This window comes from Myotis nattereri (genome assembly GCF_964212035.1).
Source record: "Myotis nattereri genome assembly, chromosome: 16".
Lineage (NCBI taxonomy): Eukaryota > Metazoa > Chordata > Mammalia > Chiroptera > Vespertilionidae > Myotis > Myotis nattereri.
In genome coordinates, this window is record NC_138091.1 from 26,325,365 (window position 1) to 26,347,467 (window position 22,103).

The 22,103-nt window shown below is 36.3% G+C and overlaps 1 protein-coding gene across 2 annotated transcripts in view; it reads left to right on the forward strand.

Moving 5' to 3' along the window:
• SUZ12 (SUZ12 polycomb repressive complex 2 subunit) overlaps positions 1-22,103 on the forward strand; it is a 44,557-nt gene that overhangs the window by 12,737 nt on the left and 9,717 nt on the right. For both annotated transcript variants that reach the window (XM_081109603.1, XM_081109604.1), the window contains 5 exons: positions 6,914-6,963; positions 10,608-10,693; positions 12,704-12,935; positions 14,258-14,351; positions 19,221-19,326. In XM_081109603.1, coding sequence (XP_080965729.1) covers positions 6,914-6,963; positions 10,608-10,693; positions 12,704-12,935; positions 14,258-14,351; positions 19,221-19,326 — 568 coding nt within the window. The remainder of the gene's footprint in view (positions 1-6,913; positions 6,964-10,607; positions 10,694-12,703; positions 12,936-14,257; positions 14,352-19,220; positions 19,327-22,103) is intronic.

Here is a 22,103-nt window from a genome sequence, read left to right on the forward strand (position 1 = left end):
AATGCCTTAGCAGAACCAAACCAACTGTTTTTGTGGGCTTTATGGCCTGCGGGCCAGACGTTCCCCACTCCTGTATTAGGGAAAGGGGCTGATAGAAAAAGAAAAGCATTGCCCTGGCAAGTATTGGTCAGTGGTTAGAGCATCAACCCTCGAACCAAAGTATTGTGGGTTCGATTCTGGTCAAGGGTACATACCTTGATTGCAGGTTCCCTGCTCCAGTTGGGGTATGTGCAGGAAGCAGCAATTGATGTGACACTCTCACATTGATGTTTCCCCCCTCTCCCTTTCCCCTACCCTTTCACTTTCTAAAATCAATGGAATAAATATTAAAAAAGAAAAATACAGCTGAAACCGGTTTGGCTCAGTGGATAGAGCGTCAGCCTGCGGACTGAAGGGTCCTAGGTTTGGTTCCGGTCAAGGGCATGTGCCTGGGTTGCGGGCACATCCTCAGTAGGAGATGTGCAGGAGGCGGCTGATCGATGTTTCTCATTGATGTTTCTAACTCTCTATCTCTCTCCCTTCCTCTCTGTAAAAAATCAATAAAATATATTTAAAAAAGAAAAATACAGGTATTTCATGGTTTTTACTTCTTTAAGGTGTTGGTCAATTCATGACAATAGACCAGAATTGTCATCTGTAACTTTAAAACTCAGTTTTAAAGCCTACCATTGATGCATATTGCTTCTTTTCTGGAAAAATAGCTTCTGAAAATTCCGCAGCAATGAGCAAATCTTAGAAATTTATAGTTGTCTCACTTTAGTCTCCCAAGTTTATACTGATGTTTCCTCTTGCTTTTTTTGGTGTGATTATATTTAAAATATCTTTATTTTCTTTTTAGAATGTCTTATATCCTGTCCTCTCTAGCTCTTGTATCTGGCACTTAAGTTTATTGTGGGCTTTTTGTTTACTTTGGGTTTTGATCAAGCACTATGGCTTGTTGGAATAAATCTCTGGTATTTCTGTAGTTTTCTATCCTAGCAGGATCCCTGGGGTCAATTGTATTATTAATCCTACCAATTTTGGAATTACTATAACTCCTGACTTATAAGTGCATCTCCACTAGCAGAAAGGTCAGCATGAAAAGATTTCCAAATTGGAGTTGCTTCCAAAAGTATTTCCTTAGGCGAGATGAGAAGCAGAATGTCTTCTCTCTCTTCCCCTTAACCATCTTTCATTCCTGGTCCACTGTTAGTAGCTGGAGAAGTCCCCTCAAAAGATAACTGAACTACAACTTTTACTAGGGATATTTTCCAACCTCTGGTTTTAGTAGGTTAATAAGGTAAATGTCTTTCATCACTTTCTATAGTTGTTACTACAGCCTAAGCTTTAGAATTAGAAATCTTCCTTTTGTAAGCATGTTTTTGTACTATTACAAGGCCCGGATCTATTTTTTTGGGGGGATTCCCATTTACTTAGTGTACCACTTCCCAAACACTATATATACTATCTCTTAGGGCAGTGGTCGGCAAACTCATTAGTCAACAGAGCCAAATATCAACAGTACAACGATTGAAATTTCTTTTGAGAGCCAAATTTTTTAAACTTAAACTATATAGGTAGGTACATTGCTATTAACTTAATTGGGGTACTCCTAAGGCTTAGGAAGAGCCACACTCAAGGGGCCAAAGAGCCGAATGTGGCTCGCGAGCGGCAGTTTGCGGACCACGATCCTAGGGGATATAATGGTGAGCAAAAAAGATGAAGACCCAGCCTTTATGAAAATCATTGGCATTTAGGGGGGAAAAGACATAATCGTATAATAAATATAAATAAGTGCTGGGAAAGAAAACTATAGGGAAACTGAGTGTGTAAAGCAAGAGAACCAGCAGCTCTTCTTTAAGATGTTGGCTTTGGAAATAGTGGTCAGGGAGGGCTTTTCTGGAAAAATGAACTGAGATTTGAAAGATAATATAGGACTAAATAGGGCAAGAGGATGAACAGATAGCTGATTCTAGATAAAGGAAATATTATACATATGTCATTTGAGGCCAGGGTAGCTGTCAGGGAGAGTGGCATTAAATGAGGCTAAAGCAGATGGCCTTGGCCAGATAATGCAGAACCTTGTAGGCTATTTAAGAATGTTGGTCTTCATCCTAAGAAAGCCATAAATTATTTTAAGTAGATATATTACATTAAAGGTACTTCCCTGTCCTCTTTTAGAAATTTAGCTGCATTTTTAAAACTTTAGGCTGCTTCTTAAGTTGACTGTATGTCTTTTCCATCATTAGTAAGATGTGATGTTTTCCTTCTTTGTTTTGACAATTTGGCTGCCTTCAGTGTACATTTTGAAGTTGTTTTCAAATTATCATCTTTTCATGCTTGAGTTTTAGATGTTTTTCAGAACCTGGAACCATGAATTTCTTTTTACATACCTACTTCTGAAGGTGCCATATCAGTCACTGCTGAGCATATCTGATTCTTAAAATTTAAGTGGTTAAGGGCAAATTTTAAAAATGTTTCTTTGTAAAAAAAAATGTTCCTTTGTAAAATATGGGTGTTGACAATATTTCCTCTATGTTTGTCCATAGTATTTCTAGAAGGCGATTGATGTAATGGATTCCTTCCATTCAACTTTATCTTCTCTCACTATAAAGGGCTCCCATTCTTGTGTCTGAACTTCAAAACAAACTGGATTCGAAAATAATGGGCTTGGAGCAGTCATCAATTTCTCAGCTTTATACATTACTAGAGGCCCAATGCACAACATTCATGCAAGAGTAGGCCTTCCTTCCCCCAGCTGCCAGCACTGGCTTCCCTCTGGCACCCAAGACCTGGGCTTCCCTCGCAGCCCTGGCTTCGTTTGGAACAGGGGTGGGCAAACTTTTTGACTCGAGGGCCACAATGGGTTCTTAAACTGGACCGGAGGGCTGGAACAAAAGCATGGATGGAGTGTTTGTGTGAACTAATATAAATTCAAAGTAAACATCATTACATAAAAGGGTACGGTCTTTTTTTTTTTTTTAGTTTTATTCATTTCAAACGGGCCGGATCCGGCCCGCGGGCCGTAGTTTGCCCACAGCTGGTTTGGAAGGTTGTCCGGAAGGACATCCGGTCTAATTAGCATATTACGCTTTTATTATTATAGATAGCATGAAATGTATAAGAAGAGTTAGGTAACTAACATCTAACAGAGTAGGTGCCAAATAGTTTATCATGAAACTTGTCCTGTTATGAGGTAATAAAGTTTTGACCCTAGAAATGAAACCTTATACTTGCCACTATCAGATTAATGTGTACCAGACTAGAGGCACTAACGTTGGTCTCTTTCTAGCATGAAAATTTTGGTCTTTCTGTGGTGTTTGGCTATTATTAAAATTTGAGTTTCCTATATGAATCTCATTTCAAAAATGTTAATTCTTTATGAATTTAAATTAACCTCATTCTACCAACTGCTTTACAATTGTCAGATATTTGTGCTTGGAATCTTATCTCAGAATTTCAAATTCCTCATCTAGTTTCCCATTGCTTTGTTACTTGCTTCCTCAGGAGATATGATAGGAAACACATAACAAAGATGAGCCAAATTCTTATCTGATATCTTACTACTGATCATCTGGACTCTGTACAGCCTAAAACCAAATATGCCTGACTAATCAATCCTACGTGTTTCTTTTCCTTCCCCTTTTTCTGATCTAGCTTAATTAATTAAGATGTAAATACAGTTGCCATCAGAGAGGGAAGAGGGTAAATCATGAAGGGGAAGAAAACTGGCCTTTTTCCTTTGATGAAACCACCTGTGGAAGGGATCAACTAGGCCTCATTGTTACTTTTTTTTTTTAATTAAATCTTTATTGTTCAGATTATTACATTTGTTCCTCTTTTTCCCCCCCCCATAACTCCCCTCCTCCCAGTTCCCGCCCCACCCTCCGCCCTCACTCCCCACCCACTGTCCTCATCCATAGGTGCACGATTTTTGTCCAGTCTCTTCCCGCATCTCCCACACCCCTTTCCCCCCCAAGGATGGTCAGTCCATTCCCTTTCTATGTCCCTGATTCTGTTATAATCACCAGTTCATTCTGTTCATCAGATTATTTGTTCACTTGATTCTTAGATTCACTTGTTGATAGATGCATATTTGTTGTTCATAATTTGTATCTTTACCTTTTTCTTCCTCTTCCTCTTCTTAAAGGATACCTTTCAGCATTTCATATAATCCTGGTTTGGTGGTGATGAACTCCTTTAGCTTTTCCTTATCTGTGAAGCTCTTTATCTGACCTTCAGTTCTGAATGATAGCTTTGCTGGATAAAGTAATCTTGGTTGTAGGTTCTTGGTATTCATCACTTTGAATATTTCTTGCCACTCCCTTCTGGCCTGCAAAGTTTCTGTTGAGAAATCAGCTGACAGTCATATGGGTATTCCCTTGTAGGTAACTGAGTTTCTTTCTCTTGCTGTTTTTAAGATTCTCTCTTTATCTTTTGCTCTTGGCATTTTAATTATGATGTGTCTTGGTGTGGTCCTCTTTGGATTCCTTTTGTTTGGGGTTCTCTGCGCTTCTTGGACCCGTAAGTCCATTTCTTTCACCAGGTAGGGGAAGTTTTCTGTCATTATTTCTTCAAATAGGTTTTCAATATCTTGGTCTCTCTCATCTTCTGGCACCCCTATAATTCTGATGTTGGTACGCTTGAAGCTGTCCCAGAGGCTCCTTACACTATCCTTGCATTTTTGGATTCTTTTTTCATTCTGCCCCTCCGGTTGGGTGTTTTTTGCTTCCTCGCATTTCAAATCATTGACTTGATTCTTGCGCTCCTCTGGTCTGCTGTCGGGAGTCTGTATAATATTCGTTATTTCAGTCCGTGTATGCTTAATTTCTAGTTGGTTCCCCAATATAACATCGAGGGTCTCATTAGTTTTCTTGTAGATCTCATTAAGTTTATCGGCGGCTTCTAAACAGTTCTTGAGAGACCTTAAAAGTGTGGTTCTGAACTCTATATCTCCCATTGACAATTTTGTCCTGTTTCTTTGTCTCCGCATTTTGTTATGCCTCCTTGGTGCACCCCCTAGTGGTCTTTGTGCGCAGTCTTGTAGTTAAGCCTTGATTGTTGTAGCTAATACCAGGGAGGGTTTGACCTCCAGGCCAAGTGGCTATGAGAATCAGCTGTGTCTGCAGTGAGAGAACTTCTGTCCTCTAGGGAGGTGCTAATCTAGCCTTTGCCTGAGGCTATCCGGCAAATGCCTCTGTGCAGGGCTTCAGCGGGGCGGGTCGCACAGGATCAACAGGGTGGGTGGGCCGGAGAGAGCAGTTATGGCTATGGCGGCTCTCAGTCCTGTCCCCAGGGGCTCTGCCTCTCTGAGTCCCAGCACCCGCTGCAAACCTCGGAGAGAAAGCTGCACTCGCTCTGACCGAAGCCAGATAGTCCCGCTTCCCCCGTTTGAGTCTGGGTCCCTAAAGACTCACCCGTATCTGGAACTCAGAGTCTGCGACTCCCTCCTGATTGAAAACGCTAACCGCGCCCTCCGCTGCCAGCCTGCTCCACGCACTCCGCACCTCAGAATTTGACTTCAGCACTGCGCCTCCTCTGAGTGTCCGTATGTGTTTCTCTTTCCTCCTAGTTGTAGGACTTCCACTCAGCCAGTGTTCCTGTGGTTCTGGGTGATGTCCGTTCCGTTTTTTAGTTTCACTTTTGAAGTAGTTGTTCAAGGCAGCAAACTCCGGCGTTAACCTATGCCGCCATCTTGGTTCTCCTCCCCTCCAGCCCTTTTTCAAAAAATATTTTTACTGATTTCAGATAGAAAGGTAGAGGGAGAGAGAGATAGAAACATCAATGATGGGAGAGAATCATTGATAGGCTGCCTCCAGCAGGCCCTCAGGCATGTGCCCTTGACCAGAATCAAACCAGGGACCCTTCAGTTTGCAGGCTGACACTCTATACACTGAGCCAGACTGGCTAGGGCTTTTTTTCTTTTTCATTAATCCTCATCCATTGATTTTTAGAGAGAGTGGAAGGGAGGGGGAGAGACAGAGAGAGAAATATTGATGTGATTGGAGATCTTCCATGCACTGAGGTTACGTGTCCTTGACGAGAATTGAACCCGGGATCCTTCAGTCCACAGGCTGATGCTGTATTCACTGAGCCAAACCAGCTAGGGGGATTACCCTAGTCAGTTTCTTGAGTAAGAGATCAGTACTGCTTCCCTTTCTCCAACATCTGTTCTCTATAGCCCCCTCCCTGTCTGGGATCTATCACACTACAGAAACTATTCTGGAAAGTTATGAATGGCTTCTGATCAACAAATAGATTATTTTATTTTGTGGTTTAAAGATACTATAAAAGCCTGTTGATGTTTCTATTATTCTATCCCATCTTAATCGTTTTTCATTGTGAGTAGATATTTTCAAAACAAATAGGATCTTTGTAATTTATTCTTTTTCCTTTTCTATTGCTTCTAAAACTACTAGTGGAAATGACATGTTGAAACAGTCATTTGTAATTGTGTATTATACCCACCCCTGATTGAAGTAGAAAGTGATGGTTTTTTATATTTGTTAGAAGGTTGAATTCCCATAGCTTTGGAATATTCAGACACTTTTGTATGGACTCAGCAACCCTTATTTAAAAAAAAAAAAAATTGTGGGGTGGGAAGGGAAACTTGTTCCTATGTTATAGGTATAACACTAAAGCATAGTAAATTATCTTTGCCTCTCATTTGGTGGTCTATTTTTATCTGCCTTAATCCTTTGGTGTTTCCATTTTTGTGTGTGATATTTGTTTGATTTTTAATGTGTAGACACTATTTCAGATGTCATACTTAATGGAAAACATGGAGTCATGGGCTTGAATCGAGTTAAGAATAAGAAAATCAAATACTTACAAATTACCTGAAGTAGCTTTGATCTTAATGTTATATTTTAAAGTCTAGGCTATTTTTATTATAGAGCATTAAAGTGATAAATGTTTTGTTTGTTCTGTTTAGCTTGTCAGCTCATCTGCAGCTTACCTTTACTGGTTTCTTCCACAAAAATGGTATGTACTTTAAACATATTGGCATTCTAACAAAACACCATTGTGAATTAAAATATTACTTCATGTGTAAATTTATAAAATGGGAAAGAAGTTGAGTCTGATAAATGTTAAACTTCTCGTTAGTTGACTTCTCCAATGCTTTCCATTATTGCATTATGTGGTGAATAATGGGATGTGGAAGATGTAACTTGCAACTCTTTAAAATTTAGTGGTTCTGAAGTTTTAGTGCTTCTGAAAATATCTTGGCACTTTTTAAAATCCATATAGCTGGGCCCTACAAAGACTCAGATCTACTAGGATGGAGTTTAAGAGTCTACATTTTAATAAAGCACCAAGTGGTGTGTAACTCAGTAGTTCTGAGTGTCAACCCATGTGCCAAGAGCTCGCCAGTTCAATTTCCAGTCAGGGCACATGCCTGGGTTGCAGGATCACTACCTGGTAGGGGCCATGCAGGAGACAGCCAACCAAAGATGTTCCTCTCTCATCCATGTTTCTCTCCCTTTCCTTTCTTCTCTCTCAAAATCAATAAAAACATATTTTTTAAAAAAGAAAGAAGATTGCTGTCCTACTAAAAAAACCCAAATAGTTTAATAAACAAAATGATTATATTAGAACAGTTGGATAGCCAGCTTCTTTTACATAACAATTATGAGCTCTGTTCATATCTCTGTTGGCAGCTAGTGTAACTTCTTTCTAGTTTTGCTTTAGATCTGGTCCATATTTTGTATAGGAGTAACTTGAGTAGCACTTTTGTAGTTTTTTTCCCCCCTAACCCATTTATAATCTTATAGAGTCTTTATTTCTAATCATGATCTAGTTTTCTGTGATACTTTTAAAGTACATGGACTCTAACACTTAAGAAACGTATCATTTGAATTTTGTAGGTTTGTGAACCCTTTGTTCCCAGAGACTTACGCAAAACATACATAAATTCTCCATCACTGAAGTTAGTAATTGATAGTAATTGAATAATATTTACTGATCATTATTATTTTATTAGTTAATATTAACTTAGTTGAATTAATTTTAGTTGAATTAATTAGTTGAAATTAATTGAAAAGTAGCTTGATTAAACTGTTCTCATGTCTGCATGACAAAATGTGTAAAGTTCAAAAATTGCTTGCATTCACTTGAATCTTTTATTTTTCCTTGATATCACTTAAGTAAATGAGAAAGTAGACTCTGTTGATACTTCTGTTACCAGAAAATAATTTCCCATTATAATCAAATTAGTGGAATTTGGGAAGAAGCAGATAGATACATTGCCTCTCCTGTCTATTCAAAGTATTGTTATAGGTTGTTGGTTTTTTTAAGAAGTAATTTTTTCAGTGTTTTTATTGACTTTTAGAGAGAGAGGAAGGTACAGGGATAGATAGATAGAAACATCCATAGAGAAACTGAATCGAGTCAGCAACCTGGGCATGTGCCCTGATTGAGAACCGAAGCAGTGATCTCTTGGTTCCTGGGTAGAGCTCAACCATTGAGCCATGCTGACCAGGGAAGAAATAATATTTCTAAGAAACCAGGGTAGAAAACCAACATCCAGGTCTCTAAAATCTGATTATTTTTTCTTTGTTTTTTAAATGAAGACTTTTTGTTTAGCAGTTACTATTTGAAACTGCTTAGAATGAATACACAAAGATTATTAGGGTGCTATTTTTGGAGTAAGTAATGTTTGGAGAGTAATGTTTTGTTACTGGATTTTAGCCATTGGATTATTTTTGCTATATTAAAGTATTTTTATCATGGATATAACTTTCAAATAGACTGATTCAAATTCATTTTATGCACACTTTTTAAGTGAAAACTTGTCCAGAATCTCAGGACAAAAATTATTTTATTTCTGTATGTTTATAGATTCATTTATTATAATTCTTCCACATAATACTGAAACTTGATGATGAATGAGTAAATATTTAAAATTTTGACCTATTCAGGCTTTAGGTTTTAAAGACAAGCTATGGCCCAGTGTGGCTCAATGGTTGAGCATCGACCCATGAACTGAGAGGTCACTGGTTCAATTCCCAGTCAGGGCACCTACCCAGGTTGTGGGCTCGATCCCCAGTAAAGGGCCTGCAGGAAGCCGCTGATCGATGTTTCTCTCTCATCGATATTTCTGTCTCTCCTTCTCCCTCTCTCTAAAACAGTCAATGAAAACATTTAAAAAATAAAAATAAAGTCAAATTATGGAAAATAATTTGTTAATTGGTATAGGTAATAGAGAATATATTTTAAAATTAAAATACTTAAACCTTTGTGAGCCAAGAGATTCCTTGCAGTGGTTCTCAACCTTCCTAATGCTGCGACCCTTTAATACAGTTGCTCATGTTGTGGTGACCCCCAACCATAAAATTATTTTCGTTGCTACTTCATAACTGTAATTTTGCTGCTGTTATGAATCGTAATGTAAATACCTGATATGCTATATGTGTTTTCTGATGGTCCCGACCCACAGGTTGAGAACTGCTGCTAGAGAAATTCTCATGAAAAGGTCAAAAATAGATATTTTTATTTTGAAATGATAATATGCTTATGTAACTTTTTTAAAATTCATTTTTTTATCTCTTTGGTCTTGAGTCAAATCAAAGATTTTTTAGTTTAACATCTCTGTGTTCAAAGTGAAACATGTATAATAGTAATTGGTTTAATTTAAATGTATCTTAAACTACATCATTTTTTAATGATATTGGGAGAAGGGAAAAATTTTTTTAAGTATTTATTCTGTGTGTGGTTGCCTTTCCTGAACATTTAGTTTTTTTCTCCTGAACTATTTTATTGGTGCTTTCCACCAAGAAGCTTTAACTATATATATATATATTTTACAATTGCAGTTTATTGCATTCTTTTATTATTATAATAGTTAAATCTTTATAGCAGAAGTAATCAGAAGTAATCAGTAAGCCTTTTTAGTTTTAATTAAAATAATTGAGCCATTATCTGAATGAAAAGAAAATCACAGGCCCTAGCAGGATAGAGCATGATCCTGATATGCCAAGGTTTCAGTTCAATCCCAGGTCACCCAGTGAATGCATAAATAGGTACAACCAACAGGTCGATGTTTCTATCTTTCTCTCCCTGGCCCTCCTTCCCTCCCTCCTTCCTTCACTCTCCTTTCCTCTCTCTCTTTAAAATCAATAATTAAAACAATTTAGGGGGGGAGAAAAGAAAATCAGTATATAAGAAGGTAATTACAATTGTCTTGTGAAAGGTTTATTTAAATGACTTTATATGTAAAGGCTTATTAAGAGTTTGCTGCACATTTGAAACTGATTTTGGCCCTAGCTGGTAGCTCAGTGGTTAGAGTTTCGGCCTACAGACTGAAGGGTTCTGGGTTCAATTCTGGTCAAGGGCATGTACCTCAATTGTAGGCTTGATCCCCAGCCCTAGTCAGGGCACGTGTGGAGGCAACCAGTCGATGTGTCTCTCTCACATAGATACTTTTCTCTGTCTCTCCCCCTCGCTTCCACTGTCTCTAAAAATCAATGGAAAAGGTATCCTTGAGCGAGGATTAACAAAAGGAATAAAAGAATGAATAAAATTCTGAGAAGTCTTTTTTATTAGAAATTTCTAGACTTCTTAGGAAAATGAGTACTGCATTTATATATTTTTAAAAATACATTTGAAATATTGATTTTTCTATTTAGATAAGCCATCACAAAACTCAGAAAATGAACAAAATTCTGTTACTCTGGAAGTCCTGCTTGTGAAAGTTTGCCACAAAAAAAGAAAGGTAACATATACAATGATATTGGTAGATTAAGTAAGATAATTTTTAAAATTTGAATATGTTCATGTGTATATACTTTGTATTTAAACCTTGAAAGCTTTTAAATATGTTAGTGCCTGAATTGTAAAACTGATAACCTCTTTGCCAACCTCCCAGATCTGTGTGTTTTCCTAGTCTGGCTGTAGGTATATGCATAACACTTTCTCCTGTAGGAGTCTGACAATGAAGGGAAGAAGTTATCTTTTAACATTTTAAGACATAAATTCCGTTACTTCCCTACTACTTAAGTCTCTTCTTACACCCATTGAAATTTTAAATAAGGGCTAAGAGAGAGTTTTTCCAAAAGGATTCTTTTTTTCAAAAATAATCCTCAGGCTAAGAAATTCTGTTACCAGCGTTATCAGCCATTAACTTGTTAATATATTGCTTCAAGTTTTTATTATAAGACTAGAGGTCTGGTGCACAAAATTCATGCACAGGGGTGGGGTTCCCCTCCCTCAGCCCACCCTGCACTCTCTCCAATCTGGGACCCCTCGGGGGATTTCTGGATGCAGTTGGACATCCCTCTCACATTCCAGGACCGCTGGCTCCTAACTGCTCACCTGCCTGCCTGCCTGATCCGCCCCTGCTGGACCCCCTGATCACCTCTAACCGCCTCTGCCTGCTGGCCTGGTTGCCCCTCACTGCCCCCCTCTGCTGGCCTGGTCATCCCGCACTGCCCTCTCTCCTGGCCTGGCTGCCCCTCACTGCCCCCCTCTGCCGGCCTGGTCACCCCACGCAGCCTGCTGCTCAGTCGTTTAGTCATCCCTCACTAACCCCCCTGCCAGCCTTGTCACCCCACTCAGCCTGTTCGGTCGTCCATTTGGTTGTGATGGCCCCTGGCTCTTTATATATATATAGATGAAAGTATTGTCATGAAAACAAGTGTTATAATGGTTAAATTTCCTGGACAACCCACAAAAGCCAACAGATAGACTTTTAGTAGCCTTAAGTCAAGTCCTTGGGTATTTTGAAGTTCCTATTGCCGATCTTCCAAAATTATAGTAAGGTGATACAGGACTTTAAAACTGTTAGAGCATTGGTATGGATAGACTAAGGTGACAAGAAATGGCAGAGTAAATATATATTAAAAACTTTGCAGTTAAGAAATACCACTTTCTGTGCCTCCAACTCCCATGCACATATGACATGCAGTGATGTGAAAATTCTTTAATATATATTTTGATTTAGGCAAAAATATGTGGATATACCTATAGTATCCTTTTTATGTTTAAAAAATAATAGGCATAAATATTTTCTTGGAAAGATGGATATACTAATATTAGTCATCTCTGGAGGGTAAGATCGGGGGGGCGGGTGAGAAACATTTTTCATTTTATACTCTTCTGTGGATTAGACGTTTTTTTAACCATAAACTTTTATTCATTTTAAAAAGCTATAATGAAATATGTACTATATTTTCTTGTTTTAAAGGTCTTTTGCATCTTCTAATTTTTCAGCTATGCTCTATAATTCTAGTTATATGATTACAGAACGTTACTCGTAAGATGAATATTGCCTCTGTTAAACAACATATTTAAATGAATTTACTTATGTCATAATGTTGACAGTGAGATTATAATTCTCTCTTTTCATTTCTAATGGTCTTATCTATCTTTTTGTTAAAATATAAAATTTAAGGGATAAGATTAACAAGTTTAATGTTTTAAGCATGATTTTAATTTCATATTTCTAATTTAGAACTTTTAGATTATCAGCTAAATATTGGATATACTGTATCATTATTTTCAACATATTGGAGAAATCCTCATTTGTGTTAATATTTGGAATATACTTGTTCCAAATTTTGTTTTTGCTTCATCACAATTTCACAACTATGGTTAGAATTTTAGTATGTCATTTGGGAATCTTGGCCTATAGCATGTTTCCTATAGCTGTGATTACAAGTTTATTGTAATTCTAATAATTGCATGTATATAAATAAATATAATTTAATAATCTTTACTTTTGCAGGATGTAAGTTGTCCAATAAGGCAAGTTCCTACAGGTAAAAAGCAGGTGCCTTTGAATCCTGACCTCAATCAAACAAAACCTGGAAATTTCCCATCCCTTGCAGTTTCCAGTAATGAATTTGAACCTAGTAACAGCCATATGGTGAAGTCTTACTCATTGCTATTTAGAGTGACTCGTCCAGGAAGAAGAGAGTTTAATGGAATGATGAATGGAGAAACCAATGAAAATATTGGTAATTTTATTTTAATAATATAACTAGATTTTATCATAGGAGATTACAGTGGTTAATGAAAATTATTGAACCAGTGTATCTTAAAAGTATTCATAATTTTGTAGTATTTCCTTTTTAGTTATTGTAATAATTTTTTAAGACTGCCATTCCATGGGAAAAAAATGATGCAGAACTAGAACTGAATTGCACGTTTTCTAATAGCATTGCTTTTAGTTGCAAGTGTCTGATAGTCTAATGAGATAATTTTATGGTAGATTGCCCAGGCTCTTGGACTATTGGCTATTGTGCTGTACTAGGTGTTTAATTTGTAAAGTTCTCATTACTACATGGCAAAACATACTTCATACAGTAAAATAATAAATTGAACACTGGATGGGAAAAATTGGAATTTCAAATTAGCCTCACAGCAAACAATAAATTCACTACCACCTCAGCATTTTATTGTGGAAAATTTCATATGTACAGAACAGTCAAAAGAATTTGTGAACACCAATATCCTCACATTCAACACATAGATTGTGCAATTAATATTTTATTATACTTGTTTGTTATGTATATCCCAACAGTTCTGAATCCACCTTTGAGGTAATCATTCAACCAACATATAGGTGCTGGGGATACAAAGTTGATTAAAACACCCAGTTTTATCCTCCATAGGCTCACAACCTAGACTCAGAGTATGGAGATAGACAAATACAAATAAATACAATTGACCGTTGAACCCAACCCACCTCACCCACCTCTGCAGTTGAAAAATCCATGTATTAATCTTTGAGTTTTTTTATTTTTTTTGGTGGTATACAGAATCTTTTTTTAAAACTATGTTTTTATTGATTTCAGAAAGAGGGAGAAAGGGATAGAAACATCAATGATGAGAGAGAATCGTTGATCGGTGCCTCCTGCATGCCCCTTCCTGGGGATTGAGCCTGCAACCCAGGCATGTGTCCTGACTGGGAATTGAACTTTGATCTCCTGGTTCATGGGTTGACACTCAACCACGGAGTCACACCAGCTGGGCTAATCTTTGACTCTTTAAGTACCCTTTGAAGTTCTTGAAAAAAAACCATGAATGAGGAGGATTTTTTTTTTCTTCTTGCCTAGCAAGGTCAAGATTATTCTCAATAGATATGGGGTTACTGTCAATGAATGTCAAAAAGGACATTCATACATATCATAAAAACATTAGAAACATGTAAGTCTGCATATTATACTGCAATTTAGTGTAATTTGTACCTCATTTGGGATAAATAAGGGGTTGTATATCATAAAGAGGACATTTGTGCTTGAATATTTTATTCATGAGAAATGTTTATCAAATTCAGATGTCAATGAAGAACTTCCAGCTAGAAGAAAACGAAATCGTGAAGATGGGGAAAAGACATTTGTGGCACAAATGACAGTATTTGATAAAAACAGGTAACGCTGATGGACAAGTGAGGTTCCCATAATGTTCTGAACATCTTTTTATCCCAAAGTAGAATGTAGTGGTGATATTATTTCTTTGCCTTTGTTTCTCTTTATTCTTATGACTGAACAAAAAATATTTTCTCTTTATCACATAGAAAACAATAAACACAGATGAGGAACTATTTGAATGGCTCAGTTAAGATTATTTGGCAAGTGTTTTTGAGTGTCTACCCTGTCAGACACTGTTCTAGGTAGTGAAAAGGCAATGAAATCTCTGCCTTCATGGAACTTCTAGTGGAGGAAACATACATACACCACCCCTTCAAAAAATTATATCAACTGATGCCACTTAGTGGTGAGTGCTGTGAAGAAAAATAAAGAGAATAAATGGTTTTTTTACACAGAAAGCCTCAGAGAGGGTCATATATGAGTAGAGACCTGAATGCAGTGGGTCCTGTGCAAATTTTGAGGTTATGTAATTACTAAAATTAAGGAAGGAAATTGTGTGTAATCATTGTATGGCTCTATGTACATTTGGCACAGGGTAGCAAAGAACACTTGGATTTATAATTATCTCAACAGTTTTCATTTGGGAATAAAGCATCTAATTGCCAGTAAAAGATGATCTAGGAGGCAAATGCAGTTTCTTTTTTTAAAAAAAATCTATTTTATTGATTTTTTTACAGAGAGGAAGGGAGAGGGACAGAGAGTGAGAAACATCGATGAGAGAGAAACATCGATCAGCTGCCTCCTGCACACCCCCTACTGGGGATGTGCCCACAACCAAGATACATGCCCTTGACCGGAATCGAACCTGGGACTCCAGTCCACAGGCCGATGCTCTAGCCACTGAGCCAAACTGGTCAGGGCTGCAGTTTCTTTTTAGACAGGATTGGAGGTGAAACCTATAACATGACATATTTCTGGCTCCAGGCTGCTCACTGGTAGTTCACTGTCAAGTACAGGATAAAGAACTGAGTGTAGTAACTAGTACATTCCTTGTATTCTTTAAAAAGTACTAGATTGTTGCTGTAATATTATCACTTACTAGTCATCATGTAAAGAAAGGTATAAGACTTTTAATAGGAAAGCAAAGATGATTAGGAATAATACCACAAAATTTGGGTACCATATTGTCTTAGAATATATCACTTAATATCACAGTATTACTATTGGCAGAACAAATATAGTGTCTTTTTAAAGTTGGAAATTTGAATGTGGATCAAAGATTTAAATGAAAAATAGCAATCATGTACTAGGAGATAGTGGTTATGTCTGTGGGAGAAGCAATGAGGATATGGCACACTGGGCTTTATTGATGTTGGTAAATGTTCTATTTTAGGCAGGATGGGGAGGTATGTTGAATTATTTTTAAAATTATTAACATATATTATACCTTACATATATATTAACATTTTTTAACATGTACATGTGAAATACTGCTTTTTATTTTAATGATAAAAACTATGAAAAAACCATGGGAGAATTTCCCTTCAACTTACTTTGAAAATTTCCAAACTTACAAAAAAGTTGTGAGAACAATACAGGTAATTAATGCCCATAGATCCTTCATCTAAATTCATCAGTTTTTAGCATTTTACCACATTTGCTTTATTTGTGAGTGTATACTTTGTTTTTTATGAATGATTTGAAAGTTTGTGATACTCCATTTCTGCTGAATACTTCAGGATGTGTCTCCTAAGAACAAGAACATTTCCCTCCATATAAGCATAACCAATGGACATAAGACACTGGGGGGTAGGGGAGGCCAGGGGATTGTCAATGGCAGGGGGAAAAAAGGAGACATATGTAATACTCTTTGTAATACTTTAAGCAATAAAAAAAAAAAGAAAAAAAAAAGAACATTTCCCTCCATAATCTCAATACACCTATCATATTAAGGAAATTTAACATAATATAATACTGTCTCCCCAATTAACCCAAATAATGTCATTTATAGCTCTTTACCCTTTACTCTCAATTGAGGACTGTGATCTGTAGTTATTTGTCAGTTGCCATATCTGTTCAGATTCCTTTGAATTGGAATAGTTCTCCAGTTTTGTTTGTTTGCCTTTTGTGACACTTTTTTTTTAAAGTATAGGCCTATAGGTTTGAAGAATTTTCTCAATTTGGACTTTTGTGGATGGTTTCTTAATGAATATATTCAGGTTAAACATTTGAGCAGGAACTAAATAGTGTTGTTCTTTGCACATCACAAACAGATAATATAGGTTTGATCACTTGATTAAGGAGGTATCACCATATTTCTCCATTATACAATACCTTTTACCTTTAATTACTTAATTAATTAATTTATTTATTTATTTTGTAATGCTTTCCTGAGGATATTTTCCCATTGATTGCTTTTAGGGAGAGTGGAAGGGATGGGGAGAGAGAGAGAGAAATATCAATGTGTGAGAGGGACATTGGTCGGTTACCCTGAGATTGCTCAGGGATTGAACCTACAACCATGTCGCATTGATAAGACACACTAACAGCTGAGCTCTGTAATTAATCAGTATGTAATTTCTGTGGTTATACATGAAACTGGGTAAATGTCTTACCCAGCAGTATGGCATCCATTGAGGATTCTTGATTAAATGAATTATTCTCATGACAGTTGCCAATTGGTAACTTTCTATCATTTCTTCTACATTTATTGGCAGTTTCCTATAAAGTAGAGCATTCCTTCCCTCAACTTAAAATAAAGGGGCGAGTGAATTAACAAATTCTATTTTTATTCAATCTGGTCTAATCTATTCATGTGGTTATTCATTTTAATGTACAAATTGTCCCAAATTTGGTCAGGAAAAGCACCTCTAAGCAGGCTCCTGTGTTCTTTTGACTTAAGTATTTTTTTTTGTTTTATTTTGTTTGTTTTTCCTTATTTTCTAGGGTAGTAAAATATTTCCAGCTTACATTCTCCTTTTTCTACCTCTGCTCTGGAATTGGCCATTTCTTCGAGGAATCTTGATTCCTTTTAGTAAAGTATTTGCAAGCCAAGATCTGGGGAGTTAGATGTGTAAAGATTCTTTTTATAGTCTCAGAAATTAAAGTCTCCTTAAAGAATAATCAGAATTCAAAAAAATATATAGAAAAAGTATGACATATTGAGCAAATATATAAAATTACTTCTGAAAGCAGAAAAGTAACAAATGAAAGTCATGGAAATTAATTTTAACTCATACTATAGATAGATGTCTTATTCCTCTAATACAAAAAGATCATACTAAGTAAAAAGAAAAATACCACAGCCCTTGAAGAATGGGCAAGAGATATGATAAAGATGTTTACACACAATTATATATATATGGTTCTTACGCAATTAAAAGATACCTGTATATAAAAGTACATTGAGATGTCATTTTTTTCACTTACCAGTTTGGCAGAGATAAAAAGCACTATTGATCAAGCTTTGGGGGAGAAGGGCTTCATACATTACTGGTAGGAAGGTAAATTTGATCGAACCTATCAAATATACAATCAGAATAGAATATTATATACCTATGTAGATGCATGAGGGAAGCTTCTTTTCAATTTAGAAGTATATGAATATATTACCTATTTAAATAAAATTAGCTTTTTAAAATATTAAGTTAAAATAGCTTTGCATTCTATTGAAGAGGAATAAATTCAAGTACAGCATAAAGACAAAAATTCCTTTTTTTTTTTTAGAGAGAGAGGGAGAGGGAGAGGCAGAGAGAAAAACATCGATGTGAAAGAGGCACATCGATTGGTTGCCTCCTGCATGTGCCCCATCCAGGGCTGGGGATGGAGTCTGCAACCGAGGTACATGCCTTTGACTGGAATTGAACCCGGGTCCCTTCAGTGCACAAGCTGTTGCTCTAACCACTGAACAAACTGGCTAGGGCAAGACAAAAATTCTTAAGTCTCAAAGTCATTTGTGTTAAGAGTCAGTCTTTGGAAACAGATTGTCTGGATTTAATTGCTAGTTCTGGCTACTTACTGTGTCATCTTAAGGCAAGTTACTTAACCTCTCTGTTCCTCAATTTTTTCTTCTGAAAAATGGAGTAATAGCATCTTCATAGAACTGTTGGGAAGATTAAATCAACTATGTAAAATCTTTAAAATAGTGCCTGGCACATCGTAAGCACTCGATAAATGTTAGCTGTTATCACCTAACAGATTTTTTCTTAAGACTGATGAAGAGGAGCCAGGTTCTTCTTGCTATATATAATTAATTGTTGAGCATAATTGAAGAATGCTATTTAGTATAGTATTACCAGTGTTTAAAAATGTAAATTATATACACACACACACATTAAAACTATACTATGGGTATAATTTAGTTGGTTTTTTTATTCAGCTGGTACTTCATTTACCCATGAAATATTTATTGAGCACCTATATGTGCCAGGTGCCACCAGGATCTTATAGTTATTAGAGTCATCATTGTAATCATAATTTTTTTTTATTATTGGTCAAGTATAAAAGTCAGGAACTCTATTTCAAATATTTACAGTAGTTAAAAATAACAGAAGCATAATTCTTAGTAGTCCCCTAAGGCAAGTATTTTAACACTATCCCATTTTTACAAGTAAAGCCTGCACACATACTTTATACTTAGTGTTTAAAACTTGCTAAGTTTTGAGGCCATAGGTATATTATACTTTAAATGTTTAAGGTTATATCTGAGTAGCTGCATTAATAAAATAATTCTATAGTAATAGTAGTTAAGAGTGGAAACCATTAAAATTGCTTGTGTCAAGAATGGAGTATAGGTATATTTTAAAATTTTGTTCGGTATACAAGCTAGTTTATAAATTTAATAAATGCTTTATAAATCTAAAGATATAGAATTTATGTACTTACAATAATAACACAGGTTACTTTAAAGTGTATGTGTTTGTCTAACAGGCGCTTACAGCTTTTAGATGGGGAGTATGAAGTAGCCATGCAGGAAATGGAAGAATGTCCAATAAGCAAGAAAAGAGCAACATGGGAGACTATTCTTGATGGGAAGGTATGGACTATTTAGAAGGTTGAGCACGTTATAGTTATGAACTCCCATTTTTTATTGGTGTTTTTCTCCCTCAAATGCAAATTTATGTTGGAAGTAGAGTCCTTTGTTTTTGTACTTTGGAAAACACAAATAAAATTTACCTACTTAGAGTATTTAATGGAAGGAATCCTCCTTGGAGCCAGACTAAGTTCAGATTTTCACTCCTTGCTATGGGGCATCCAGCAAGTTACTTAAGCTTTGTGTTTTGGTTTTCTCATCTATAGAACAAGGCATAGAGTTGATGGATTAAATAATGAAGTTTGTTTAGCACTGTGCCTGGCATAAAATAAGTGCTCAATAAATGTTAACTGCTATTTTAAATCCCATTCATAGTAACAGCAGGTAACATGATGACTAATAAATTTATTAAGAAATCTGCTGGACTTAAATGAAGCACACTTAACATAATTATTCTAAGAGACTTAATAAATAGGCATCCATACATTTCTTAAATAGGCAGGCTCAACAAAATGTCATTTATTTCTAAATATAAGATCATTGTACCATCACAAGCAAAATCCTCAAAAAGATTTTTTTAAGCCTTAAAATTAGTTTTAAGTAATCCTAGAATAACGTGTAATGATACTAAGAAAAATTACGGAAAAGTTTCCAGAGAACCTTTACTTACTAGGGGGTAGAACATATTCTAAACTTAATAGAACTTAAATGATACGGTGTAAGCAGATCAGGAAGCATAGTTCTGAAATGGTTTCAAATACATTTGAAATTTAGTCATGATAAAATTGGTGGTACATCTGTGTGGGAAAGAAAGACTGTTCATTAATTGTGACAGAATTGGTCTCTAGCCATCTGGAAATAAACTTAGACCTAGGAAATTCCAGAAGGCTTATAAATGTAAACGTAGAAATAAATAATGCGTAACAAAAAAATGTAGATGAATATTCATATAATCTTGTTCTGAGGAAAGCTCTTCTAAGTGTGATGCAACAGGTAGAAAGCATAAAAAAATTACTAAAAGTGGGTTGTTTCTACATGCAAATAACTAAATTTAAAATACGGGTTGGGGAAATATTTGTAACTTATAAAAGGCTATTATTACGAATACCTAGGCTTATAACTCAATAACAAAAAGATAAGTAATCAAATTAGAAAAATGGGTAGAGGATAGGTAGTTTTGATGTTTTTAAAAAATATGTTTTATTTATTTTAGAGAGAGAGGCAGGAAGAGAGAGAGAGAAATATTTACAAGAGAGAAACATCAACATCAATTGGCTGCCTCCTGCACACTCTCCAACTGGGGATTGAGCTCCCAAACCTGCCATGTACCCTGAACAGGAATCGAACCCGTGACCTCGTGGTGCATGGGTCGACACTCAACTACTGATCCACACCAGCTGAGCTCAGGCAGTTCTTAAAGCAACAAATATTGATGGCCAGCAAATTCATTCTTAGTAGTATTAAAAAACAGGCAAACAGAATCAGAGATAATTACTTTTGACTGCTCGTATGACAACAGTTTTAAAGATTGATAGTTTATAGTTGGATATGTGAGGACACATACTTTCAAATAATGCTTTAAGAATAAGTTGGTAAACCTTACTGGAGGGCAGATGAACAATATGGATAAAAATGATAAAGTTTGTTAGATTTATCCATGAGAAATTAAAGGTTGTATTTATATGAATTGTTAGTTTTTCCCAAGAAATTGTTTGAGGCAATATGAAATGGCATCCTTTTGAGTCAGATCATATGGATTTCTTTCTTTTTAAAAGCTCTGTGGTATTCTGTTCCATAATTTACTAAACCAATGCCATTTTAATATATAATTTGGTTATTATAATTCATGTAGTATCTTTTTGTTTTCAAAAATGTAGTGAATATATTTGTACATGTATCTTTTTGCATTGCAAATCCTATATAATAAAAAGCTAATATGCAAGTTGACCAAACGGTGGAACAACTAGTCGCTATGATGCACACTGACCACCAGGGGGCAGGTGCTCAGTGCAGGAGCTGCCCCCTGGTGGTCAGTGGGAGCACTGCTCCAGAAGCCGAACTCATGGTTGGCGAGTGCCCTGGTGGTGGCGGCGGGAGCCTCTCCCACCTCCGAGGCAGTCGGACATCCCCCGAGGGCTCCTGGACTGCGAGAGATGCAAGCCAGACTGAGGGACACCCCCTCACCCCAAGTGCACAAATTTTCATGCACAGGGCCTCTAGTATGTTTATAAGATTAGTTCCTAAATACGGACTTACTAGGTCAAAACCAGTTTATCTGACCACATTTTTACCTCTTTCCAGTCTAAAATTATAGCTTTAAGATAATTATTTGTAATAAAGATGTAGGAGTTAAGGCTTGTATGGCAGTGAAATAAACAGGAGCTCATATGTCCAAGAGGTGGTTGGGTTTAGAACTCAAGTATAAACAATGGAGAACCAATTTGGGATCATTGGCCTAATAATAGGTAAATCCTTAAAGGATGGGTGAGAGGTAGAGTCACATGGCTAAATGTTACTAGGAGCTAAGAAGTCCAAGAGAAGATATTAAGTAGTTTTATAAGTGATTAGAGGTGGAGGAGGAAAGCCAAGAAAGTAGTCATCAAACAGTGTCTAAAAACTGGCAGGCTTTAGGTACTATAGTTTACTTGATTTTTTTATATATAAAAAAATATATTTGATTTTTTACAGAGAGGAAGGGAGAGGGATAGAGAGTTAGAAACATCGATGAGAGAGAAACATCGATCAGCTGCCTCCTGCACACTCCCCACAGGGTATGTGCC